The sequence below is a fragment of the Entelurus aequoreus genome, linkage group LG12 (genome assembly GCF_033978785.1).
Source record: "Entelurus aequoreus isolate RoL-2023_Sb linkage group LG12, RoL_Eaeq_v1.1, whole genome shotgun sequence".
NCBI classification, from domain to species: Eukaryota; Metazoa; Chordata; class Actinopteri; order Syngnathiformes; family Syngnathidae; genus Entelurus; species Entelurus aequoreus.
The window spans coordinates 26,977,596-27,002,012 of record NC_084742.1 but is presented as its reverse complement, the minus strand read 5'-3'; the positions used below and the strand labels follow the sequence as shown (position 1 = coordinate 27,002,012).

Below are 24,417 nucleotides of genomic sequence, written 5' to 3'. Positions count from 1 at the left end.
GCCTATTGGTTTCAGGCTCTTCCAGCAGCAGACCGGACTTTTGCCAGCGCATACCTGCCAGATGCCCCTCCCCTTCTCCCCCCCTCGCCTGTCTCTCTCCCCTTGTCTCGCTCCACTCATTCATCCCTCGTTCTGCCAGCTACAAGGCAGAGAGTGTGGCTGAAGGACACGGCACCACGCTCAGATTCGGTGGATGGACTTGGAGAGCCTGATCTGACATCGGGTAGATACCATCACACCATCACCATCGGCCGCCCCTTTCCTTCTTCCACTCTTTGAATGTCACCTCCGTGTCTGGAATGATGGATCGCTTCACATCTTTTCTCTCACTTCTCCCAGGCTGAAGTCCACACTGTGATGCCAGAGGGGCACGAATGACTCTAAATGGGGGTGTGGGGGGGAAAAGGGGCTACTGCCTTATTTCGCCGAGCTGATACCTGAGGTCTGTACTTTTTGAACTTGCGCTGTCATTCTGTGGAGCCGTGACAGGAGGAAATGCTCACTGGACTGTTGACGTTTGGGACAATGTGGGCTTCTCATCCACAGTACTGGTCTGAACCGACTACATTTTTGTCTGGATTCCACAATTTGGAAAATGGTAGAACCAAACTTCCCTGTAGCTGAAGGGGCTAGGGGGTAGTGGCACGTTGGACTGGAGCTAATTTATTTGGGTGATAAAAATATGACCCATCCAAATAGAAGAAGTCAAACAAATCAAGGCTTTTTCCTGATTTGAATCTTCAAATTCAGTATTTGGGAGTTCACCCAATCTTTTCTTTCCTCCATCTTCATCTTTTCCTGCTGCTCCAGCTCATCATCAGAAGAGGTCCCCTAGCCCTGCTCCGTCGCCCTGGGTGAGCGGGCAGGGGGGTGGCCCACAGTACCCCCCGACATCTGGGCGTCAGCTGGCCGGCGGCGGCTGGTGAGGAGGGGGCAGGGCCTGTGCTGGGAAGATGGCCGCCCTTGCCAGCTCCCTCATACGGCAGCGTCGGGAGGTCAAGGACCCCCAGACCAACCGGCAGATTGCCAGCAAGAGGAAGCCGTGTCCGAAAAGCAACAAGTCACTCTGCCAGAAACAAATCCTTATTTTAATATCGAAGGTTCGATTATGTGGCAGTCGAGGGAGAAAAATGGAAAAAAGACCAGGTAAGTTCCATTTTTTAAATCATCTGCTTTTCTGTCTGCCATCATGTTGATGGCCGGAAAACAAATTAATCCTCACTGTAGGACATCCACGCTGCAATTTCCAGTACAGAGTTTACTCCTAATCTGGGAAGCATCCCATCCTATCTTTCGGTTGGCAACACTGGAGGAGCTGGAATGGGATCATTTCCAGTTTAATCAATCGTCTGCAGATCCTCATCCCCTGTCCAGATTGTTCTGGTTCAGCTAAATAATAAACTTTAAAAGTGTGAAGAGGTGAATTATTTGTGATGCCCGGTGGCCAACCCGTCTTGAGGGTCTCTAGGGGTTACATTAAATTAACCTACTGAGAGGGAAATTGCACACCGTTTGTACTTGGGGATTAGCACGCTAATTACACCATTCGCCACTGGAAATAAACAAGGCAAATGAGAATATAAATGTTTTACTGCTCATCATCTATCTCCTAAAAGGATCTTGGATTCATTTTTTTTACTTAAATATACATAGCAAGGGTCAGACCATGGTTTTGTTATTCATTTTTATTACGGTTTCAAGTGATCAGATGTTGTTAAATGTGCCAATATATCATATTACTATAGTTCAATAAATGGTATAATATTCATCATTATTTCTTGTTAAGTTTGATTGTGCTGATTAAATATTGAATAAACTGTATTATTCTTCATTGTCTTCTTGAGAGTGACTTCCATATCAAATCCATCAAGAAGTAAGGATCACAAGCAGGATTAGGCAAAAACTTCTTAACCGTTTTATACCGAACTATAAATGACATATTTGCATTAACCCAGGGGTGTCCTAACATGTTCTCGCTGAGAGCCGCATAGAGAAAAATTGAAGGATGTGCGGTGCCCCATTGATACATCTTGTACATTAAAGATGCTAACGCAATTACATGTACGTTAAAGCATGCTAAGCTATTTGGAGGAAATATCTACAGCTCAGCTTTTCTGTTATAGGTAACAAAGCAAATAATACCTGTATTGTCTAATAATATATCTTAATTTCCGAACTATAAGCTGCTACTTTTTTCCCATCTTTTGAACTCTGCCCTTTATACAATTCTGCTTCTAATTGTCAAGGCTTGGATTATGGCGTGGTTTGTTCTCCCGTGGTGCAAATGATTTGGACCACACATGGCGTGAAGGTGAATACATATTTAATTCTAACTCAAAAAAGTACAAACAAAAGGCGCTCACAGCGGAGGTACAAAACGTGGCTATGAAAATAAATCACTAGCACAAAGGCAGAACTATGGACATAAAATAAAACTTGCACAACTATGGCCTGAATAAACAAAACTTACTTGGAACGAGAAAAAGCATGAAAAAAGAGCAGCATGGATCATCAGCATGAGGGTGCGTAGAGGGTGAGTCAAGAGTGATGTCGTCAGGCCGACTGCCTGGCAACAATGGGCTTAAATACTAGTGACATGATTAGTGAAAACAGGTGCATGACTCAAAATGTGAAAACGTGAGACAGATGCGTGACATGAGGATGTGAACCAGGTGAAACTAATGGTTACTATGGTGACAAAGCAAGGGAGTGAAGACAAGAACTAAAAAGTGTCCAAAAACCAAGCAAAACATGGCCAAACAAAAACATGATCAACACAGACATGACACTAATTTATAAATGTTTTCAAGTTTACAAGCTTCACATGTAAATTTAGTCTCGTACAATCAGACCAATGAACCTGCTGATTGGGTCACAGTGGACCAATGAAACTGTTCACATAGAATCAAACACATTCACAAACTCATTTTGTCAGCCATTGAGCTCGTTATGCACTCAACCTCATCAAGACACGACGAAACGCACACTACGAAGCTCCAAAACCGAAGATGATTGGCCTGGTCAACAAAACAGAAAATGTCCGCCCCACGGAACTGAAATCCACTACCCGTAACGGGCCCCAAAAGACTGGGCAACCTTGCTCAAGCCCAGAGGCGACTTGCCTCATGATGAAAATGGAAGCAAAAACAACGCAGAGAATAGATGAGTCCACTCAACTCCAACACCAAAGAAGACGACCAAAACACACAGGAAGAGAAGGAGAAGGACGATGACAGGACTCTCTGATGGGCTGTCTTTTGTTAAACTTATAAATGAATGAACACAAGCGCCTGTGTAAATATTTAAGGCGTCTAATAGACGTGTGCAGCTAATATATGTACATTATACCATTTTGTCCAAAAATGAAGTGGGCGCGGCTTATCTATACGTGCGCTCTATAGTCCAGAAATTATGGTAATTACATTTACAAAATATGCAGAGAGCCGATCAAAAATTAGCTACGAAGCAAAAATAGCTCCCAAATCGCACTTTGTAGAACCCTGAAAACTTTAGAGCAGGGGTTCTTAACCTTTTTGAACTTGAGGCCCAACTTTTCCACTATACGGGCCCGGGGCCCACTCAAATATTAACACTAAATGATCTCATCTTACTCTTGATTTTAATCATATTCAATATTTATATCTAACCTACTTACAGTTTACAACCATGTCAAATTATATGAAACCCTGTGTTAATCACAAATATTATTTAACAAACAAACCTTCGGCTTAGGTCAGGCTGATTAGAAAAATGAGTATTAACCAAATACACTACATACGAAGGGACTCTTAAATAACTGTTGAAAAAATACATTTACATACAATTATCCATCCATCCATCCATCCATCCATTTCTACCGCTTGTCCCATTTAGTGCAATAGATATGATTCTTAACTAAACTGTCAAAAAAAATTAAGTATAAATGAAAATACAGCTTCACCGCTTTAGTCATCATTTTTGCACTTAAGAAACTTCTCTATGACTTTAGCGGCAGACTTCTTCAGTTTGTTTGAGATTGTTGTTATTGCCACAAGTGGTGGAAGAGTGTATTGCGACAGGATTTAGGAACATACATTTTTTGGGGGGCTCTCTAGGGGACGCTGGCAACCCATCAATGTTAAGAAACACTGCTTTAGAGAGCCGCAGCAGTGTGCATGCCCTGGCAGGTGAGCAATCACTGTGTTGTGCATCTGCTGCTCTTGAAAGTGCGATATTCGTCACGTACGCGTGCAAAGTTCATACCGATAATGACATAGGCAACGTCCAACGTGGGACGCAGCATCTGCCATGCAGCAGAGCAGGCGGTTGCGCTCTTCCGTAATTACAGCAGTAAAATATGTTTTAAGCGACGCTGGCAAAGCGGTGACGCCGGGCTATTGTCGAGGGGGAACTTTTCCGTCGGGATGGCCTCCGTGCTTTTCACACGCTATGGATTTATTATGGTAATGGCGGGCTGAAAGTATGAAGGCTGGGGTTAGAGAGCCATTATTAGCTTCACCATTTCACTGATGGGGTCTGTGTTAAGTACTGTCTATGGCAATGTGCATCTTCATCATTCTCTCAAGGAGCATGCATGTGGACGACACTGTGACCTCTGGCTGTGTGTGTGTGTGTGTGTGTGTGTGTGTGTGTGTGTGTGTGTGTGTGTGTGTGTGTGTGTGTGTGTGTGTGTGTGTGTGTGTGTGTGTGTGTGTGTGTGTGTGTGTGTGTGTGTGTCTGAGCTCGAGCCTGAGTCCACACTTGATCTCTTTTCAAGACCTTAGAGACTGGCTGACATTTCTAATAATATGTTTATTATTGGGGTGTTTGAGGTGCACAGCATCATGTTGGAACTGTTTGTATGCCTCATTTAACTCTGAAGTGTGTGCGTGTGTGTGCGTGTGTGCGCGTGTTTGTGCGTGTGTGTCGGAGTGTGGCGATGACACATCCAAAACTGTCTGCTTGTGCGTCACTATCTTGTGCAAAGAAAGTTTGGGCTGCCTTTGCAGTGCCCGAAGGCCATTTCACGCTGTAGTGTGTGTCCTTAAACATTCACTGCCAACCTGATGGATGTGGGTAGGACAGGTGTTCATGTGTCTCGGCCTGACCTACATACCTTCTCACCAAGTAACCGCATTGTACCATACTAAGGATGCCCCTGCACCACGGTCCACTCAGCTTATACCAAGGTCAATTTGCCCTGCATAAACCCACGTACACACAACCAAACATTCTTATGAGCGCACACGTCCACACAACGCAAACTAATAAATCAGCAGACTGATGCGCTCACACAAACAAATGATGAGATGCCATGATAACTGAGGTAACGGGTGCAGGGGGGAGATAATTTCACCCTTCCAATATGTATGTGTGTGTGTCAGTCTGATATGATCTAATGAGGATGTTAAGCCGTCGAATGGATATCAAAGCAAAACTGAAATAGCTTGTGTTGTCCTCTGGTGTTGTGGCAACCCCGCCTCCAGCACCAGTTCATACCCGAGCAGCACCAGGCAAGTCAAGTCGAGTTGGGCCGGGCATTGTACCCGACAGTGTGCCAAGGCCGTGATTCATCGTTTCCTGTCGCTAACACACACTGACTGATCAATATTGTGTGGCCGCGTTTGGAGAGCACACATTGAACTGGGCCCATTTACTGCCTCATAGACCGGCCCGCTGGACAGGACCACACCAGGGAGCGACTTGCTCTCTCTATTAGCTTATCTTCTCAAGGACATCTGGCCTCCACCCTCCCCTTGTTTCCCCTCCCGACATATCCCTCCTCAGTCGCTCTATTTTTCCCACTAAATCATCTTGTTTTGGGGCCAATGTTATAGATCCTGCAGCTATTGTGCTGCCTTGTTACATAATGGTGGCTCTATTGTTAATGGATCAGGACAATGAGAGGGTAGCTGAATTTCTCTCAAAAAGCAGTGCGGCTGCTCTGTGGAGGCATCCAGAAATGATGCTTCAGGGCACACTATTTGGTCATATGCACAGACTAATGGACTGTATCATTATAAGTGCGTGATATCATTAAACTATATGAGAATAACAAACAATTTGATTAAATATATTCAAGTATAAGGACCTTCCCGCCATTGCCTCCTTGCTGTTGTGCAACAAGCTCCACCCCCTTGTGTCCACCATAGCATAGGTGCCCTCATTGAAAACCATTTGGAGATGCTCATATTTTGTGTGTGCGATGATCAATGTGTGGCTTTCGGATCCGCCTCTTCACAGCCTATTGATTGATGGCACTGAGCAACGTTTGTTTTGCAGCAGAGCTCTTCTTTTGTTTTTTTCGTTGGGGCGGAATGCATCAATCATCGTTATTTGAGTATTTCTGCTACTTTCCCTAAAAACTGCATTAGAAAGAACATATTTAACTGCTGGTGTCCTCGAGGTGACTTTGATCCTAATTACTGAAGCATTCGTATACTTATCCGAGCTATCTATACACGTTTCATCTTTAGATGAGTTTAGCCCCCACAGACCCCTGTGTATGTCTCTGAACCCACACTGAACAGGTGCACCGTCCCTTTAAATGACACTGACGGTTCAAGATCAGGACAGTAAAGCTTGCATTAGCATTTTATATGCAATCAATTTGCCGCATGGTTTGCGTGCAGAACTAAGCAAGACGTGTGTCACATAGTGATGCCACTTTGGTGACACATGACGCACATGCACACTGAAAGACACACAACAAAACTGAACTACAGCACACGCACATATGTCAACACACACCTCGTGGTCATGAGCGTGACATTGTCCCTGACCAGGCTGACACTGTCACACTCGTTAACTCATCATTTTTGACCACTTGTGTGTGTGTTTACTTATCGCTTGCTTTCTCTCTCTCTGACACACACAAACTCACACACAGCCTTGTCACTCATCATCTTGCCAGAATAAATTGTCCCAGCAGGGAATGGATGTGTGTGCGTGCTTTCCCGCTTGCATATGTGATAATTTGCTTTGATCGCACAAGACTGGAGCACCCAAGGGTGGTGTAGGATTCACTGACAGCAGGTGCTCGGGTACATCAGATCAGAACACATTTGAGACTGATTAAAAATATCGGTATTGACGCACAAAACATCACTCATTCTTTCACATGCATCATATACTTTTAATTTGCCTAAACCTGTTATGTATACATTATAATTAGGGCTATCTAACAATTATTTTTAAGTAGATTAACCACATTTGATTTTTCATGATTAAACACAGTTAATTACATGCTTGCATAATCTAATTTTATAAACACCCCAATATTTTGACAAAAATACAATTGATTACACATTATTTTTTTGTTCAAAACTTTGTAATAGCATTGTATGAAGTGCAAATTTCTGCAATAATCAAATTTTTTTTTTTTTGACATACACCAATGGATTATTGACTAAACAGTACGTGTCCCGATACATCTTTTTTTTTACTTGGGATAGTATACCAGTATTGGAACCATGAGTATTGACCGATACCGATATTAATCTGATATGATAGCATGAATCATAGGACATTATTTTGTAGTGTAGAATATTAGAAACATTTGAATCAAGTGAAATTACTCACAGGACAATGGTAATTATGAAAAACACCAACCTTATGACTCGAGAGATGTAATCATTTTGAAGTGGAGTGTTGATTTGTTTTTGGCCACAACCAGAGGTCACAATAATTCATTAAATTAAGCTCATGACAAAGTAAGTTGAATGAGGCGGACATGTTTGTTCCTCGATACTTTTTAATACGCTTCTGCGGTGGGTACTTTGTATCTGTAAGTAACATGCAACTATAATTATTTCATACATGTTTATATTGACAAATGTTGTATTTTAGACAATAGTGTTCAATTAAGGACACATATTCCGTATGTCAGCTAGGATAGGCTCCAGGGCCCCCCGCGACCCCGTAAGGCACAAGCGGTAGAAAATGGATGGATGGATGGATAGCTTGTGTGCTTAGCTACTAGCTCCTAGTAGCCTATAGCCTACCATGTATACATTTTGTAAATAACTTCACTAAAAGGGGGGTGTATATATTTTCAAGTATTTCTTATATGTATATATATATATACTGTAAATAATCCGTTCATGAATGAGTATATCCGTTCGGCCACCGTGTTCAATGGAGAAGTCTGATCTACAAACGTACAAAATTTGTATGCAGCATACCCCTTCCCCTTCGAGCTGTCCTGGATGAACTGAAATTATTTTTTCCAATCATTTTGGAACTTGCAAGATTACTTCTTCTTACTCGCCGTTGCCATGTCTCTTCTTCGTTCTTCTGCTTCATCTCTGTTATGTTTTTGGACATTACTACTTGCCGTAGTTTTGAAGCAATGCATTTTTTAAAGATTAAAGTACCAATGAATGTCACACACACACTAGATGTGGTGAAATTTGTCCTCTGCATTTGACCCATCCCCTTGGGGAGCAGTGGGCAGCAGCGGTGCCGCGCCCGGGAATCATTTTGGTGATTTAACCCCCAACTCCAACCCTTGATGCTGAGTGCCAAGCAGGGAGGGAAACGGGTCCCATTTTTATAGTCTTTGGTATGACTCGGCTGGGATTTGAACTCCAACCTACCGATCTCAGGGCGGACACTCTATGATGGGAATCCGGATGTTGTGTGTCAATGTATTAACGTGCCGGCTGGAATAAACACACGCTGAGAAATAGCTCCGTGCCTGCCTACTTTATGTGTTATAGGTAAACCTCTGGATAACGGAGACATATATAATAGTCTCCTTTTCAGGTGAGAGAGGACGCTAAAGGCAGTGCCTTTAAGGCACGGCCAAAATATTGTTGTCCGGGTGGAAATCGGGAGAAATTCGGGAGAATGGTTGCCCCGGGAGATTTTCGGGAGGGGCACTGAAATTCGGGAGTCTCCCGAGAAAATTGGGAGGGTTGGCAAGTATGGCTGCAGGTCATGTCTTCTGAATTTTTTTCAAGTGATAAAAAGACGATTATATAACTGACTGCAAATGTATTTTGTGTACATCACCATACAGTGGGTAGCTCATATATGAACTTTGGTCAAGCACAGCTGGCTACAACTCCCAGACAACAACTTAATGCAATGGAGTCCACTTTTGCTTTAAACATCATCCCATCCGAAATGTGCTGTCAACATAACGTTAACATAAAATTATACAGACGTGACTAATGTTGGTTTCACCTGACTGAAATTGATGTGAAAAGCTGTCAGTCAGCCAGATTCTCCTCACAGAGATTAGGCCCGCTCTGCCCTAAACGCAGAACACATGCTGTGCGTAGGGTTTTGCAATTTGTGAGGACGGGGGGTGTTGCGTGAAGAAGCACATGTCAAATGTAAATTATTAAATGACAAGGCACTTCATATAAACTTTTACCCTAAACGTATTACTGGCCACATTATGCTCTGTCATTAATAAGAATATGGGACTCGATTTCTCCCTTGGACTTCCGGTGGTTCTCGGGGCGTGCGTCATTAGTACTTGAGTTGCAAAGCAGAAGGTGTTGGGTTCAAATCCTTGTCATAGTTGAAATTGTAGTAAGGTTTTTAATGAATGTTTGTTTTAATGAAGTTTAAAAATTTTAATACGCTAACCTTTAACATGTTAATAAAAAAAGTGGACTTTTACAATCGTGCCGATTGTCAAATATGTTAAATATAACACGTGATAGTTCTACCTCAGTGAAAGCTTTTGTAATATGTAGATGAGCGGTGCGTCATGAGAGACGCCGGAAGTTGTCGTGACTTTAGGGATGCAGATTAGCGAGGTTGGAGCGTGTGGTAACAAAGGGGAATTTATTAATAAAACTAACAAAAAGCGAGAGCAACGGGGAAGTGCTCTGACTAAACAGGCTATGACGAAACAAAACAAAATGCAAAACACTTACAGGGAATGTGGAGCTGACGGCGTCCACATAGTTCGAGTTACTTGCATTAAGTGTCCAAAAGGTTTGTCTATGGTCATCAGAGGATCAAGGATAGTAGCATCAACAAAAAATGTTCCAACAATGAATGGTGGCTCACATTCAACTTAAATAGAACTGATTGCAAACAGAAAACAGGTGAGGGGAAATGCTCTATGACAAAGATGTGTGAAGCGGTCACAAAATAACACCAACACAAAAGGAAGAGTCACCAAAATAAAAGAGCAGGATAGGAACGAACTCAAAAACACTGCAGAACACCAACAAAAGGGCACGGCCTGGTGTAAACAGCCGTGACAGCTTTTGTTATTCTGGACATTCATTGTGTTTCTCATTGTAATATTTATATGGAGCTGGAATACCCATGATTTCAGCCTTTCAAAGCTCCGCTTGGACCACCAATTTTTGACCTCTGTATTTGTCAAATCCTAGTTACGGCCCTATAACAGTGTGCATGCTGCACACAGCCAGAGCCAGACAGAGAGCAGCAGCATTAGGAGAACCCGTCTACAAGATGGACTTACAGAAGTCTTTCAAGAAAGGACGTTTTTGCAACACCTGGAAGTACCAATTAGCTCCAGTTAAGAGCTAATAGCTAACAGGTAACATCCATCCATTCATCCATCTTCTTCCGCTTATCCGAGTTCGGGTCACGGGGGCAGCAGCCTAAGCAGGGAAGCCCAGACTTCCCTCTCCCCAGCCATTTCGTCCAGCTCGTCCCGGGGGATCACGAGGCGTTCCCAGGCCAGCCGGGAACGCATGTCTTCCCAGGACATGTCTTCCCAACATGTCCTGGGTCTTCCCCGTGGTCTCCTATCGGTCGGACGTGCCCGGACCAGATGCCTGAACCACCTCATCTGGCTCCTCTCGATGTGGAGGAGCAGCGGCTTTAGTTTGAACTCCTCCCGGATGACAGAGCTTATCACCCTATCTCTAAGGGAGAGACCCGCCACCTGGTGGAGGAAACTAATTTCGGCCGCTTGTACCTGTAATCCTGTCCTTTCGGTCATAACCCAAAGCTCATGACCATAGGTGAGGATGGGAATGTAGATCGACCGGTACATTGAGAGCTTTGCCTACCGGCTCAGCTCCTTCTTCACCACAACGGATCGATACAGCGTCCACATTACTGAAGACGCCGCACCGATCCGCCTGTCGACCTCACGATTCACTCTTCCCTCACTCGTGAACAAGACTCCGAGGTACTTGAACTACTCCACTTGGGGCAGGGTCTCCTCCCCAACCCGGAGATGGCACTCCACCCTTTTCCGGGCGAGAACCATGGACTCGGACTTGGAGGTGCTGATTCCCATCCCAGTCGCTTCACACTCTGCTGCGAACCGATCCAGTGAGAGCTGAACAGGTAACAGTCTCATGTAATTATTGGAACAGGTGCTCCCATTTTGATAAATAAAAAGCAAGCTAGCAAACTAAGTCAAATGGTTAGCATGATAGTGACTGATTTTAGTTGCTGAAAAAAGAGAGCGAAGCTCATTTACAGTATGTATAATTGTCATCAGAAATATATGATACACTAATAACAATCACTCCACCACCTCTTGTGAGCGAAAAGATCTTGCAAGTGCAAAATTTTTCGCTTGCGCGCTTTGTACGCTCACATCAAGTGAATCCCCTGAGGGCTAAGCTCCTCCCGCCTCCTTCTTACAATGACGCCCTTGGGCGCAGACATTCTCTCCAAGTTAGGACAATGTGTGGTTTCATCCTTTTTTTACTTTTTCTAATGACTATCCTGTCTTGTTTTCCCCTGCCTTGTGGAACATGTGCAACACTTTAATATGTACGCTTACATCTTTGCACTTAAAGCCAAGTGAATACATTCATCGCGCTAAATAATGTAGGTCCGCAGGCCCATACAGAGATGCTGCGTGGTGTCACACTATAGAGACACAGTCTCATATTGTCCCTGCACTTCCTGTGCAGATTCAAAATAGTGCTGCATTGTTTTCAGCTGGAAATGTGGCAAAGCACTTTGAGGGAGACAGCAAGATAATGAAAGTGGGCGGGGCAAATGCATAGCTAAGATCTATACTGTACCGATGCCTGCCGGCATGTTTAAGCTGCAAAAGTGTGTCAGGGTTGATTTTAGACCAATATCTATTCTTTTGGTTGGGATTAGGAATGTAAAGTATATGCAAAAGTGAAAAGTCCAGGAGCAACACACTCAAACAAGGCAAGACTTACTTATATGTACTGAAAATGTAAAATAATTGCCCCAGAATGTTAGATTTTGCCATGAAACAGTATATTTTTACTTGTGGGAAAAACACACATTATCTAGACTTCTGTATTATTACTATTATTTATTACTTTTATATTATTATCATTACTACTTTCTTCTGCATTGTCATTTTGTGACTTCTTTGTCTGTCATTAAAATGTAAATGTTATGTTCAGTATACAAACTATTTTATTTATGTACAGTACATATGTTACACTGCCGTTATTATAAAATATTTAAATAAAACATGCTTTTATTAAGGCTTGGAGAGGAAAAATAACTAATTGAGTTGAAATCATTTGGTGACAGTTTGGTCCGCCGGTTCAAAAATACCATCGCTGTCCCTGATTTTAAGCAACTGCAGTGCTTTAAAAAAAAATAAAAAAATAAAAATAAAAATACCTACCCCAAAGCCAACCACAAAGAAAGGTGTGAACAAACTACAGTTAAATATATATTTAAAACATATATATTGGATACAAACAAGTTATTAGTGCCGGTCTTGAGAAGCAGGAAGTTATCTGTAAATGTTTTATTGTGTATCCCTGCAAACTTGTTTTGTCTGTGTGTGTTTTTTGGCATTTGCAGCATTTTTTATTTGATTCTGCAGTATTTATTTGACCGGATTATTTTTATTTGAAACATATTTACAACATTGTTTGTGTGTTTCTAAATTTGAATAGTTTCTGTGTTTGAAGCATTTTCACATTGCTTCTTCATTGCTTCATAACATTTTACTGCAAAAATGAACTGGTGTTTTTGTTCAAGTTAGATTTACTTTTGTTTTGTCTAAAAGTCTAGTTTGAAGACGTTTTTCAGCTTGTACATATAATTCTCCATCTCGGTGGTCAATTTCATTCATTCGTTGAGCATCGCATTAAAATCTCTTACTTGCATTTTGTCAGTTTAAATGAAGTTGTTTTCAAGCCACTAGCTTCTTCTTCTGTGTAAAGCTAACTTAAGAATGCTTCCAATTCATATTGACTCAGGGCACTACAACTACTCTCAGTATGATTTTTCTCTAACAGCAGTGAGCATATATTAACTTGATGAAACAAGGAGAAAATGTCCATGACAACAGTCAGTCAGAATCAACCTTTTCTCGCTCCACTTGTGGTTATATGGTACAACAGAAGTAAACAAAATCATAGATATGAACAGAATGAACAAACTTTGTGCTAAATGCGCAGCTGAGGGCAGCAAAATAAACGTTATCTAGGGCTCTATGATTCCCGCGTTAACAGAATCGCAGACGAAATCATGGAATTGGCCAAATAATGCAATCTACTATTAAACCCAGAAAGTCACAGAAATTGACATAACGTGACTGAAATGCTGTCATTGTGAGTCGAAGGACAGTTTGTCTGGAGAAATCATAATTATGGGGACCATGCACTTCACAAATACTCATCTCCATGTAGTCAGGCTAGCTGCCAGGCCAGGGGCCTCATGTATTAAGAGTTGCATGGATTTCCTACTAAAAAGTGGTGTATGTTGAAATCCAGAGAACAGCGTACGCAAGAAAATATTTACATGTATTAAAGTGTGTGCATGCACTAATCCAAGCACATTTCTTTGTTACATCACAATCAAGGTGGAATTGATTGCAGATGTCTGCTTGGTTGGCTTACCCGGAACACACACAAGCCACACCCCCTTACAAATATGCAAATCATATTGAAATTAGCCATGTTCCCTAGATCTGAACACTATGGGCAATCAGAAATAAGTATGAGTCGGTAGGAGGTGCTTCTTTCTCGTGTTTCGAGCGAACGAAAAAGGGTTGAGATTGAGAGCCTGTCAAATGCTGTGTGCTCCGATAACCACACGCAGGCTGAAATAAAAAAAACATTTTGGACATCGGGAAGAAGGTGAAGAAGATGATGTATGTGCACCGCCAAAACAGACGAGAGGACTGGGGATAAAGTAGTGCTGCACCCCTTTTGAAAAGATAGTCGCTGCAATGATATGTAAAATCGATAATCGATTCTAATTCAAATCATTACCCCAGGATTTGAATCAAATTGTGTGGTACTCAAAGATTCACAGCCCTAAAACATAAGTTTTAGGGCTGTTTATTTTTTATTAGTATAAATGCTTTAAAACTGGAAAGTTAAAAACAATGTAAAACAATTGTGATATTAATCAAGATGTGACCATTTTTCTTATTTTTTTGCAATATCGGCCATCCCTCGGATCTGATAATCAGCTTGGAATAATCACAAATAAAGAAGCGATAATAATACAAATAATAAATCAAATAAAAATGGTAATTAAAAATGAAATGTTTCACATCTTTATTTACACCAATTAAATATAGTACCGATAAGAGTACTGATGATTACCGGTATCGAATCAATAACATCCTAACTGTATACATCCCTAATTACAACCACAAAGAGGACTTGCTGTCTCAGCCCTATGTAACACAGAGTCTCAGGTGCCAATACGCCGCAACCGGCGGCTGCTGTCCGCTTGACGTGGCCAAGGAGTCACAGGAACACATTGTGATAGCAACAGCTGGCAAAATGAACACCTACATAAAGTATGTCATAAATTAACATCCTCACAAATATTAATATGAAACAATAAGTGCATTGGCAAAAAAGTGAAATTTGTGTCTTTGCCTTGATCTTTTTTACATTGTTGAAATCAAATGTTGGCAAAGCTCGAACGACCACCTCTGTGTCGCCAAAGTATCCACGGCCTGTGGAAATGTGTGTACGTGAAGCATCACGGTGGCGTGAGGGAACCGAAGTTTCCACGTCAAGTTTACTCTTGATACATCTCAACTTTGCCATGAAAAAAGGCCGTACTGCAGGTTTTTGTGCACTCTACGCAAGCTTAATACATGAGGCCCCTGCTCTTTGTCTTCCTACACACTCAGGCCTCGAAGTGGCCACCTCAAACACACATTTACCAAAAAGGTACGAAACTAATTCTAAAAGGCCGAGCCGAACAGCTCTTACTCGAGGATGATTTGTCTTTTTTTTGCAAATTTGATGACAATTTGTTGTCCACAAGCCATTTGATAAACACCCTGCTGCTATTGCTTATGCTAGCCAGTTGGCTTTCGTGGATGTGGCCATCGATGCCAAGTCTTAAACATCTTCATTGGTAAGTTAACAATTAACTTAAAAGCTTCTAATATAGTTTGGCCGCCAGTGTTGAAATTATAACTGTTGCATCCTTTTGTGTGCTTTCTTTTATTTGAAAGCATGTAAACATAAATTTCAGATCATCATTGTTTTCTACATTTAAAACACTTCCTTGTGATCTACATAACATGTAATGGTGGTGCTTTGGTAAACGTTTGCATAGATTTTCTTTTACAGACCATCTTCAAGCCGCGTTCTGACTCATGAGCCGTTTTGTGGGTGGTCTTAATTATGTGCCAAAGTCCTCCTCCAGGCTAAGCTCACTTCGACTGCATCTTCTCCCCGGCAGTCATGTGGTAGTTGTTAGTGCTTCTATATGGAGTCTACTGACAGATATAAGGGAGAACTATACGCTACTGTATATTAGAAAAGGCAACAGCGGAGGATGCATGTGCACGTACGAGCCAGTCTGCCCCACAACAAGAGGACAGAGAAAAAGGAGCTTATTGACTATAACGTCGGACTGCAATTGAATTAAAATGGCGGACTCGCGCAAAGCTCTTTGGATAAACCTCTACCATAGATGGAGATATCCACTGACGTATTTAAAGCAAAATATGTCACCAAAATCTCAAATTCCAAACGGCTCGTTTGGAGCAAGTTTCACATAGAATATCCATCCATCAATCCATTTTAGAATATTTCTTAAAGAACTTCTTTAAGTAAGCATTTTTTTCTGTCTTGAACGGAGTAATGTCCAGCCGCTCACCAATGAGCGCACCTTCAGCTGTAAGAATAAATAAATAAATGGTGTCATTGTAGATGCAATGTAGGACTGCTTCTAAAATGCCAATAACAAGTAGTGTATGTCTCTTGCTTGTTTGAAAACATAGCAAAATGTCGCAGGTAGGAGCATGATAACATGAATGTGCAGTAATTGAATTTCTTCATGTTGATTCCCCATATCGTACACGCAAAATCCTCATTAAAGTTAGGCGGTCTAGACCACTTTACAATTGCACGCGCAGCGTTAGTAAATCGCACGCAACACGCCCACTGAAGAGTACACGCTATTTTAATAGATTGCACATACTGTTTACTGTGTGGTAATTGGATCTTAGAAAATTGGGCCCTAAGTAGACTGGGACATCAATAGTGGAAGTCTAAATTCAGGTTTTTTCCCAGTATATGATTAGAAAATGTGCAAATAACAGAACAAAATGTATTTTATGAATTAGTGTTGGGTTTTTTCCAACATAAAAGTAAGGCTCTTCCTCACCTGCCCACCTGACCGCACATCACTGCATTGAACAATATATTTTGCAGCGAAAACTAAGTATTGCTCGGTGATCAGCCAGCAGACACGTCCTTCACTTCACAGACTCTGCCATCCAAATTCCAGCACACACACACACAAACTTGTGTACTCGTGCTCTGAAAATGTCCACCATAATGTCACAAAGAAGTTATTTTGCGTGCAGATGAGAGCAAAGGCTCCAGAACTTCTTACAAAACTGGGGCTTCAGCCATTAAATTATCCATCACGCAATAGACTGTGAGGAACGGGGAACTTATTCATTAAGCTCTACATTAGTAAAGGTTCTTAAGTCAAAGCACTCTCGACATATTTTAAAAATGTGATAATTTCACCAATTAATAATTAATTAATATCTGAATCATATTGAATATTGATTAATTGTCAAATGTATTATTGTCAGAGAAAGAACAGTAGATTTCCCAGACTTGCCAGCTGAGGTTGGTAGATTTGCATCGCTTATTAATTGCTGTACGATTTTAGCTGAGGTCATGTCTTCAGGTGTTTTCATTTCAGGTTGCCCTTTCAACCTGATAACTTTTGTGTCAAATGTGAGATAAGTTGCTGCATGGTACTGCAAACCAGTTGCCAGGATCTCCCTAAAGACACAGTGGGTAGGTGATTTTTCTAAAATCCCACTCATGTTTAAGATTTAAGCCCCCAAGGGTTGGCTGTGAGTCAATTAAAAACATTGTTTATTAAAATTATTTTTCTTTCATTAAACTATAAGGCGCAGATTTTCACGGTGGACGGCAGAATGGAGACGGCTACTAAAAGGGCAAAAGAGAGAGGGAGATGCTACAAAGCCCGCCGGGAACATTGGGCCATGAAGGACAGCCGTTCCCAGATATGTATCACCATTATTTTTTAAACCATTTCAGCTTTATTGGGCATTTTGAAGTGGGACGTGACAGGCCGGCCCCCAGCGCTCGCATGCTGACATTCAGCAAAGGTCAAAGGGCGGCTGACAGAAACTGGGGAAAAAAACCCTCACATCGAATACACTATCCTTTGATTCACGTCCCATGAATAAATGGAAATATTAACATATATATTCAAGTTTACTGAGTTTCATATGATCTGCTTAAGGACATGTCAAAGCGGAAGGTGGTGGGAGGAGTGGGGCGGGGCAATAAATCCTTACAATGAAAAACAGCAATGTAATGTAATATTGCTCAGCTCATTTTTCATCGCAAATTCACATCATACTCTACCACGCCCTGTCCTACAGACCAGAAGCAGCATGTGAGGAAAAAAATGTAGAAAGAATGCATGAATATTTTTATTTTTTTCACTTGTATTCATTCATTTACTTTAGCTTTTTGTATTTGGCTTTTCCCAGTCAAGGGGTTACCAAAGCGAGTCATGCATGATTTGATTTGGATTAGTTTTTTTTACACCATATGCCCTTCTTGAGGCATTCGACTTGGACCTGGCACTTGATATCTCCAATGCAATGTCTTGGTGATTAGGCCCTGGCCAGAAATCGATCTCACACCATCTGCACTACCAGTCAAGAGATTTAGAGCAATGAGTAAGTATATCCAAACATTTCACAGATATTTCAAATTATAACCACCATTTTAAAATGGTCAGTCTTGTTGTATTGTAAACCTAGTTAATCTAAGCAGGTCCACTATTATTTTGACAGTGACTGTTGTTTATGCTTTGGCCTTTACATTATACACCATTCACAATGGATTAGAAATAAATAATCTTTAAATAAATGAACACGTGATGCAAGTGTAAACTTTCAACTTTAATTTGAGAACTTTGACAAAAATTATGTCATTTACCATTTAGGAATTAAAGCTACAGGAAAAACCCACTCAATGCTCCCCCATTGAAGTCAATGGATACTCAGCTTCAACATTGTTTATTGCACTGTGACGCTACCACAATGAAAAATAAGCTGATTTTGAACAACAAATAAACCCATTCTAGCGCATATTTAGTCAATGAAATGTAAATACCACAGTACATATTCGACCACCTATTATTTTATTTTTTTTGACAATTTAGGAGAAACTGAGCTTCCTTTGCAGTCTTAGAGCAATCACTACTGCTACATAATTGCCTGTGGCTGTAATTCCTAAATGGAAACCCGTATTTCTGTCAAACTCTTTGTTTAAAGGCCTACTGAAACCCACTACTACTGACCACGCAGTCTAAAAGTTTATATATCAATGATGAAATCTTAACATTGCAACACATGCCAATACGGCCGGGTTAACTTATAAAGTGCAATTTTAAATTTCCCGCGAAACTTCCGGTTGAAAACGTCTATGTATGATGACATATGCGCGTGACGTCAATGGTTGAAACGGAAGTATTCGGACACATTGTATCCCAATACAAACAGCTCTGTTTTCATCTCAAAATTCCACAGTATTCTGGACATCTGTGTTGGTGAATCTTTTGAAATTTGTTTAATGAACAATGGAGACTGCAAAGAAGAAAGCTGTAGGTGGGATTGGTGTATTAGCGGCTGGCTGCAGCAACACAACCAGGAGGACTTTGACTTGGATAGCAGACGCGCTACCTGACGCTAGCCGCCTACCGCATCGATGATCGGGTAAAGTCCTTCGTCGCGCCGTCGATCGCTGGAACGCAGGTGAGCACGGGTGTTGATGAGCAGATGAGGGCTGGCGTAGCGCTAATGTTTTTATCAAAGCTCTGACGAGGTCCCGTAGCTAAGTTAGCTTCAATGGCGTCATTAGCAACAGCACTGCTAGGCTTCGACAGGCGGCACAGCATTAACCGTGTGGTTACAGGTCCAGTGTTTGGTTCGGTGTCTCCTGATAGTGGTATTGTTGATTTTCTGCCTATCCTTCCAGTCAGGTGCTTATTTCTTTTGTTTCTATCTGCATTTAAGCACGATGCTATCACGTTAGCTCCGTAGCTAAAGTGCTTCACCGATGTATTGTCGTGGAGATAAAAGTCACTGTGAATGTCCATTTCGCGTTCATGGACTCTCATTTTCAAGAGGATATAGTATCCGAGGTGGTTTAAAATACAAATCCGTGATCCACAATAAAAAAAGGAGAAAGTGTGGAATCCACTGAGCGCTTTTACCTAAGTTACGGTCAGAGCGAAAAAAGATACGTCCTGCACTGCACTCTAGTCCTTCACTCTCACGTTCCTCATCCACAAATCTTTCACCCTCGCTCAAATTAATGGGGTAATCGTCGCTTTCTCTGTCCAAATCGCTCTCGCTGCTGGTGTAAACAATGGGGAAATGTGAGGAGCCCTTCAACCTGCGACGTCACGCTACTTCCGGTACAGGCAAGGCTTTTTTTATCAGCGACCAAAAGTTGCAAACTTTATCGTCGATGTTCTCTACTAAATCCTTTCAGCAAAAATATGGCAATATCGCGAAATGATCAAGTATGACACATAGAATGGATCTGCTATCCCCGTTTGAATAAAAAAAAATCATTTCAGTAGGCCATTAAAGGTGCCAGATGTACGAATGTGGCCATAAATGGTACTGCAATCACGGTCAAAATGCTGTAGTCCCCTCCAACGCTCCGTGACTGAGGTTGCCAGATACACAACCGAAACCAACTCCTACTCCAAGGAACCTCAAATGGCAATCGACGAGTCCTATGCTGTAGGTTTCTCTTGTTTATTCTTCTTGCAAGATGGTTTAGTAAGTAATTATGCCACATTTTACTGATGTCGATGTATTTGTAAAGTTACGCAGCAATAATTTCGTCGGGAGTCGGGACAGATTGTTGGCATTACCCTGCTAAAATGTCTAGTTACATAATATATATCGCATAGACCTCCTTTGATGGCAAGCCAAGGCCAACAGTAAAATTATCTCCACATTTCGTTCAGCATAACTCCATGTTGCATCCAACCTGACGCACTGCATTCTATTCCATGTACGCACATCACCATTTTTCAGTGCAGAGTGCAATTCTATCAGCCAACCCACGTTACACTAAAATCACGTTACACATAAATCATATAGCCTACTACCATGTCAATACACAAAGTAGAAAATCATTACATGTAATGCATTATATTGTGCCCAGAAAATACCACCCCATATGTACCAGAAACCGCAATTAGCTGTGCTAAATGTTGGAATGCCTTTCATCAGCTTGTCAGTATATTGAGAACGAAATAGGCACTAACACTATCCATATCCACATAAGTTTTATTTGTCGAAAATATATTTTTCCCTGTCAGTTAGATGACATATCGACATACAGGCTAATGGGCATATATTTCCCTCGTTAGCCTATATGTAGATGTGTCATTGACCGGGCTAGCATGCTAAGCTACACTAGTGTGATGTTGCTTCACTCCTAAGCATTCGTTGTAGGAACATACAAGCTTTGTTAGACAAGATCATAGACTGTATTGGACAATATAGTTTACATACAAAAAGTCAATTTCCATTTATTCCAAGTAATAAGAAAACGCAAATGCCTTACTTACCCATCAAAGAGGAAATTAGCAAATCTTCTCCGCCTTCAATCGTCTCCATCTTTCAAAGGCATCCTCAATACAAATCCTTGTTTTGTTCCTGGCTTTGTCATGAATAAGTTGAGAATCGTAACAACGCTTTTTAGATTTATAAAGGTCTGACATGTTTAGTAACTTTACCAGTGGCAGTAGCTCGACGAAGAGGGCGGTGCGTAACTGGAAACCTGGATGTGACACACTCACAGACTTTTTAATTGATCAAACGGTGGAGGGCGGGGCATCGAAATGAAAACAATAATTTTTCGGGGCTGTAAATCTAATTATTTAAAGGTGCCAGATGTACCTACCGTTATCAGTTATAAAGGTATTTGAAAAGAACATGATTTATTAATGCCTTTTGACATAAGGGCCATTTAATGATGACTTGACATGAAACTATTACATATGGCTCCTTTAAACCTGAAACTCAACACTCCAATCATATGCTTATTTGTTTATTGATGTATTTATTTATATGTGTATATATATATATATATATATATATATATATATATATATATATATATATATATATATATATATATATATATATATATATATATATATATACTGTATATATATGCAGTCGTGGTCAAAAGTTTCCATACACATGTAAAGAATATAATGTCATAGCTGTCTTGAGTTTCCAATAATTTCTACAACTCTAATTTTTTTGTCATAGAGAGATTGGAGCACATACTTGTTGGTCACAAAAAACATTCATGAAGTTTGGTTCTTTTATCAATTTATTATGGGTCTACTGAAAATGTGACCAAATCTGCTGGGTCAAAAGTATACAGACAGCAATGTTAATATTTGGTTACATGTCCCTTTGCAAGTTTCACTGCAATAAGGCGCTTTTGGTAGCCATCCACAAGCTTCTGGTTACATTTTTGACCACTCCTCTTGACAAAATTGGTGCAGTTCAGCTAAATGTGTTGGTTTTCGGACATGGACTTGTTTCTTCAGCATTGTCCACACGTTTAAGTCAGGACTTTGGGAATTGCTGAGTATTGTGGCCAAACAGCTCAATTTTTGTTTCATCTGACATCACATGGACAAAGATAAGACCTTCTGGAGGAAAGTTATGTGGTCAGATGAAACAAAAATGTAGCTGTTTGGCCGCAATACCCAGCAATATGCTTGCAGGAGAAAAGGTGAGGCCTTTAATCCCAGGAACACCAATTCCTACCGTCAAGCATAGTGGTGGTAGTATTATGCTCTGGGCCTGTTTTGCTGCCAATGGAACTGGTGCTTTACAGAGAGTAAATGGGACAATGAAAAAGGAAGATTACCTCCGAATTCTTCAGGACAACCTAAAATCATCAGCCCGGAGGTTGGGTCTTGGGTGCAGTTGTGTGTTCCAAAAGGACAATGACCCCAAACACACGTCAAAAGTGCTAAGTCAGGCTAGAATTAAGGTTTTAGAATGGCCTTCCCAAAGTCTTGCCAGAAGCTTGTGGATGGCTACCAAAAGTGCCTTATCGCAGTGAAACTTGCCAAGGGACAACAAGTATGTGCTCCAATCACTCTATCACAAAAAAATATGAGTTGTAGAGAGTATTGGAAACTCAAGAGAGCCATGACATTATGTTCTTTACAAGTGAGTGTATGTAAACTTTTGACCACGACTGTATATATGACCATGGATATATATATATATATATATATATATATATATATATATATATATATATATATATATATATATATATATATATATATATATATACACTACCGTTCAAAAGTTTGGGGTCACATTGAAATGTCCTTATTTTTGAAGGAAAAGCACTGTACTTTTCAATGAAGATAACTTTAAACTAGTCTTAACTTTAAAGAAATACACTCTATACATTGCTAATGTGGTAAATGACTATTCTAGCTGCAAATGTCTGGTTTTTGGTGTAATATCTACATAGGTGTATAGAGGCCCATTTCCAGCAACTATCACTCCAGTGTTCTAATGGTACAATGTGTTTGCTCATTGGCTCAGAAGGCTAATTGATGATTAGAAAACCCTTGTGCAATCATGTTCACACATCTGAAAACAGTTTAGCTCGTTACAGAAGCTACAAAACTGACCTTCCTTTGAGCAGATTGAGTTTCTGGAGCATCACATTTGTGGGGTCATTTAAACGCTCAAAATGGCCAGAAAAAGAGAAGTTTCATCTGAAACTCGACAGTCTATTCTTGTTCTTAGAAATTAAGGCTATTCCACAAAATTGTTTGGGTGACCCCAAATTTTTGAACAGTAGTGTGTATATATATATCCATAGTGGCTGTGTGACAATGTGTATACAGTAAAGGGATGGAAATCTTACAAAAACTTTACAATCCTTTGGGTGACAATTTGATTCAGAATAAATTCTCTATTCAAACCCATTCCTGCAATATATTATTTGGTATAAAAATAACAATACAATATTTCAAAACAGTTTACAGGTTATGAAAGGTCCTTTTGGCTGGTGATGTATGATGTATACGCGCATTTAGTGGGTGCGGAGATGGACCTAAAAATCTACATTTATTTTTAATCCAGCTGACCGTCGTATTTATGACATGCAACACACATTTGGTTCAAGTGCTGCGACTATGCACGGGTAGTTGATTATCAGCTTGGAATAATCAAAAATAAGGAAGCAACACCACAAAAAAGTTTGTAACATAACATTTCCTCCTGGTCCCCAAAGTCACGCACGCTAATAAGAGTTAGTGTCAGTTTGAAGTCAACACCACTTAACTCATGACCGCCACTTCAGCGTGCTTCATCAACACGACCGTCCTCTAAGTGATCCAGTAATCCACCGGCCAATATTAATCCACTCAAAAACGTGAACTCAAAATAATCACTGGGTCTTTTTATTTATATAATACACACACGACACAGACACATGTACGTCGATGGTTGTCAACACTGGCTTCCAGTCCAACACTCAAATAGGTCTGTGTGTAACACACAAATAACTATTCCAATTGTTTCAAAATGCACACCCAACTAACAGGCTAATTGATTGTATTGATTTGTATTAAATATTTGATAAGAGATATCATGTTAAAGGTCTGTGAATGAGCATGAATACCACAAATTAATATTTACTTTGTGTTATTTTATTACTATCATTATTATTACTAATATTGGTATGTGATGTATGACATAGTAATTGTATGCAAGTTTGATATAAACTGACACCAACCAACCAACAAACTCATATTTTAAATGTTTATATAGGGACAAGCGGTAGAAAATAGATGGCTGGATATACTGAGTGTAATTGTAATGAACAGAAGCACAGTAATGGGTATGTGTGGTCTTTACAAGATTGAGACTTAAAACCTCCATTGCACATTGCACTGCACATATAGTTGACTTGTTTAAGA

At 40.7% G+C, this 24,417-nt stretch overlaps 1 protein-coding gene across 3 annotated transcripts in view; it reads left to right on the top strand.

Moving 5' to 3' along the window:
• The first annotated feature begins 448 nt into the window (after positions 1 to 448).
• Positions 449 to 24,417, top strand: part of fgf11a (fibroblast growth factor 11a) — a 97,909-nt gene continuing 73,940 nt past the window's right edge. For all 3 annotated transcript variants that reach the window (XR_009828003.1, XM_062065367.1, XM_062065368.1), the window contains exon 1: positions 449 to 1,146. Coding sequence is in view for 2 of the 3 variants with exons in the window: in XM_062065367.1 (XP_061921351.1) it covers positions 954 to 1,146 (193 nt within the window). In the remaining variant the exon portion in view is untranslated. The remainder of the gene's footprint in view (positions 1,147 to 24,417) is intronic.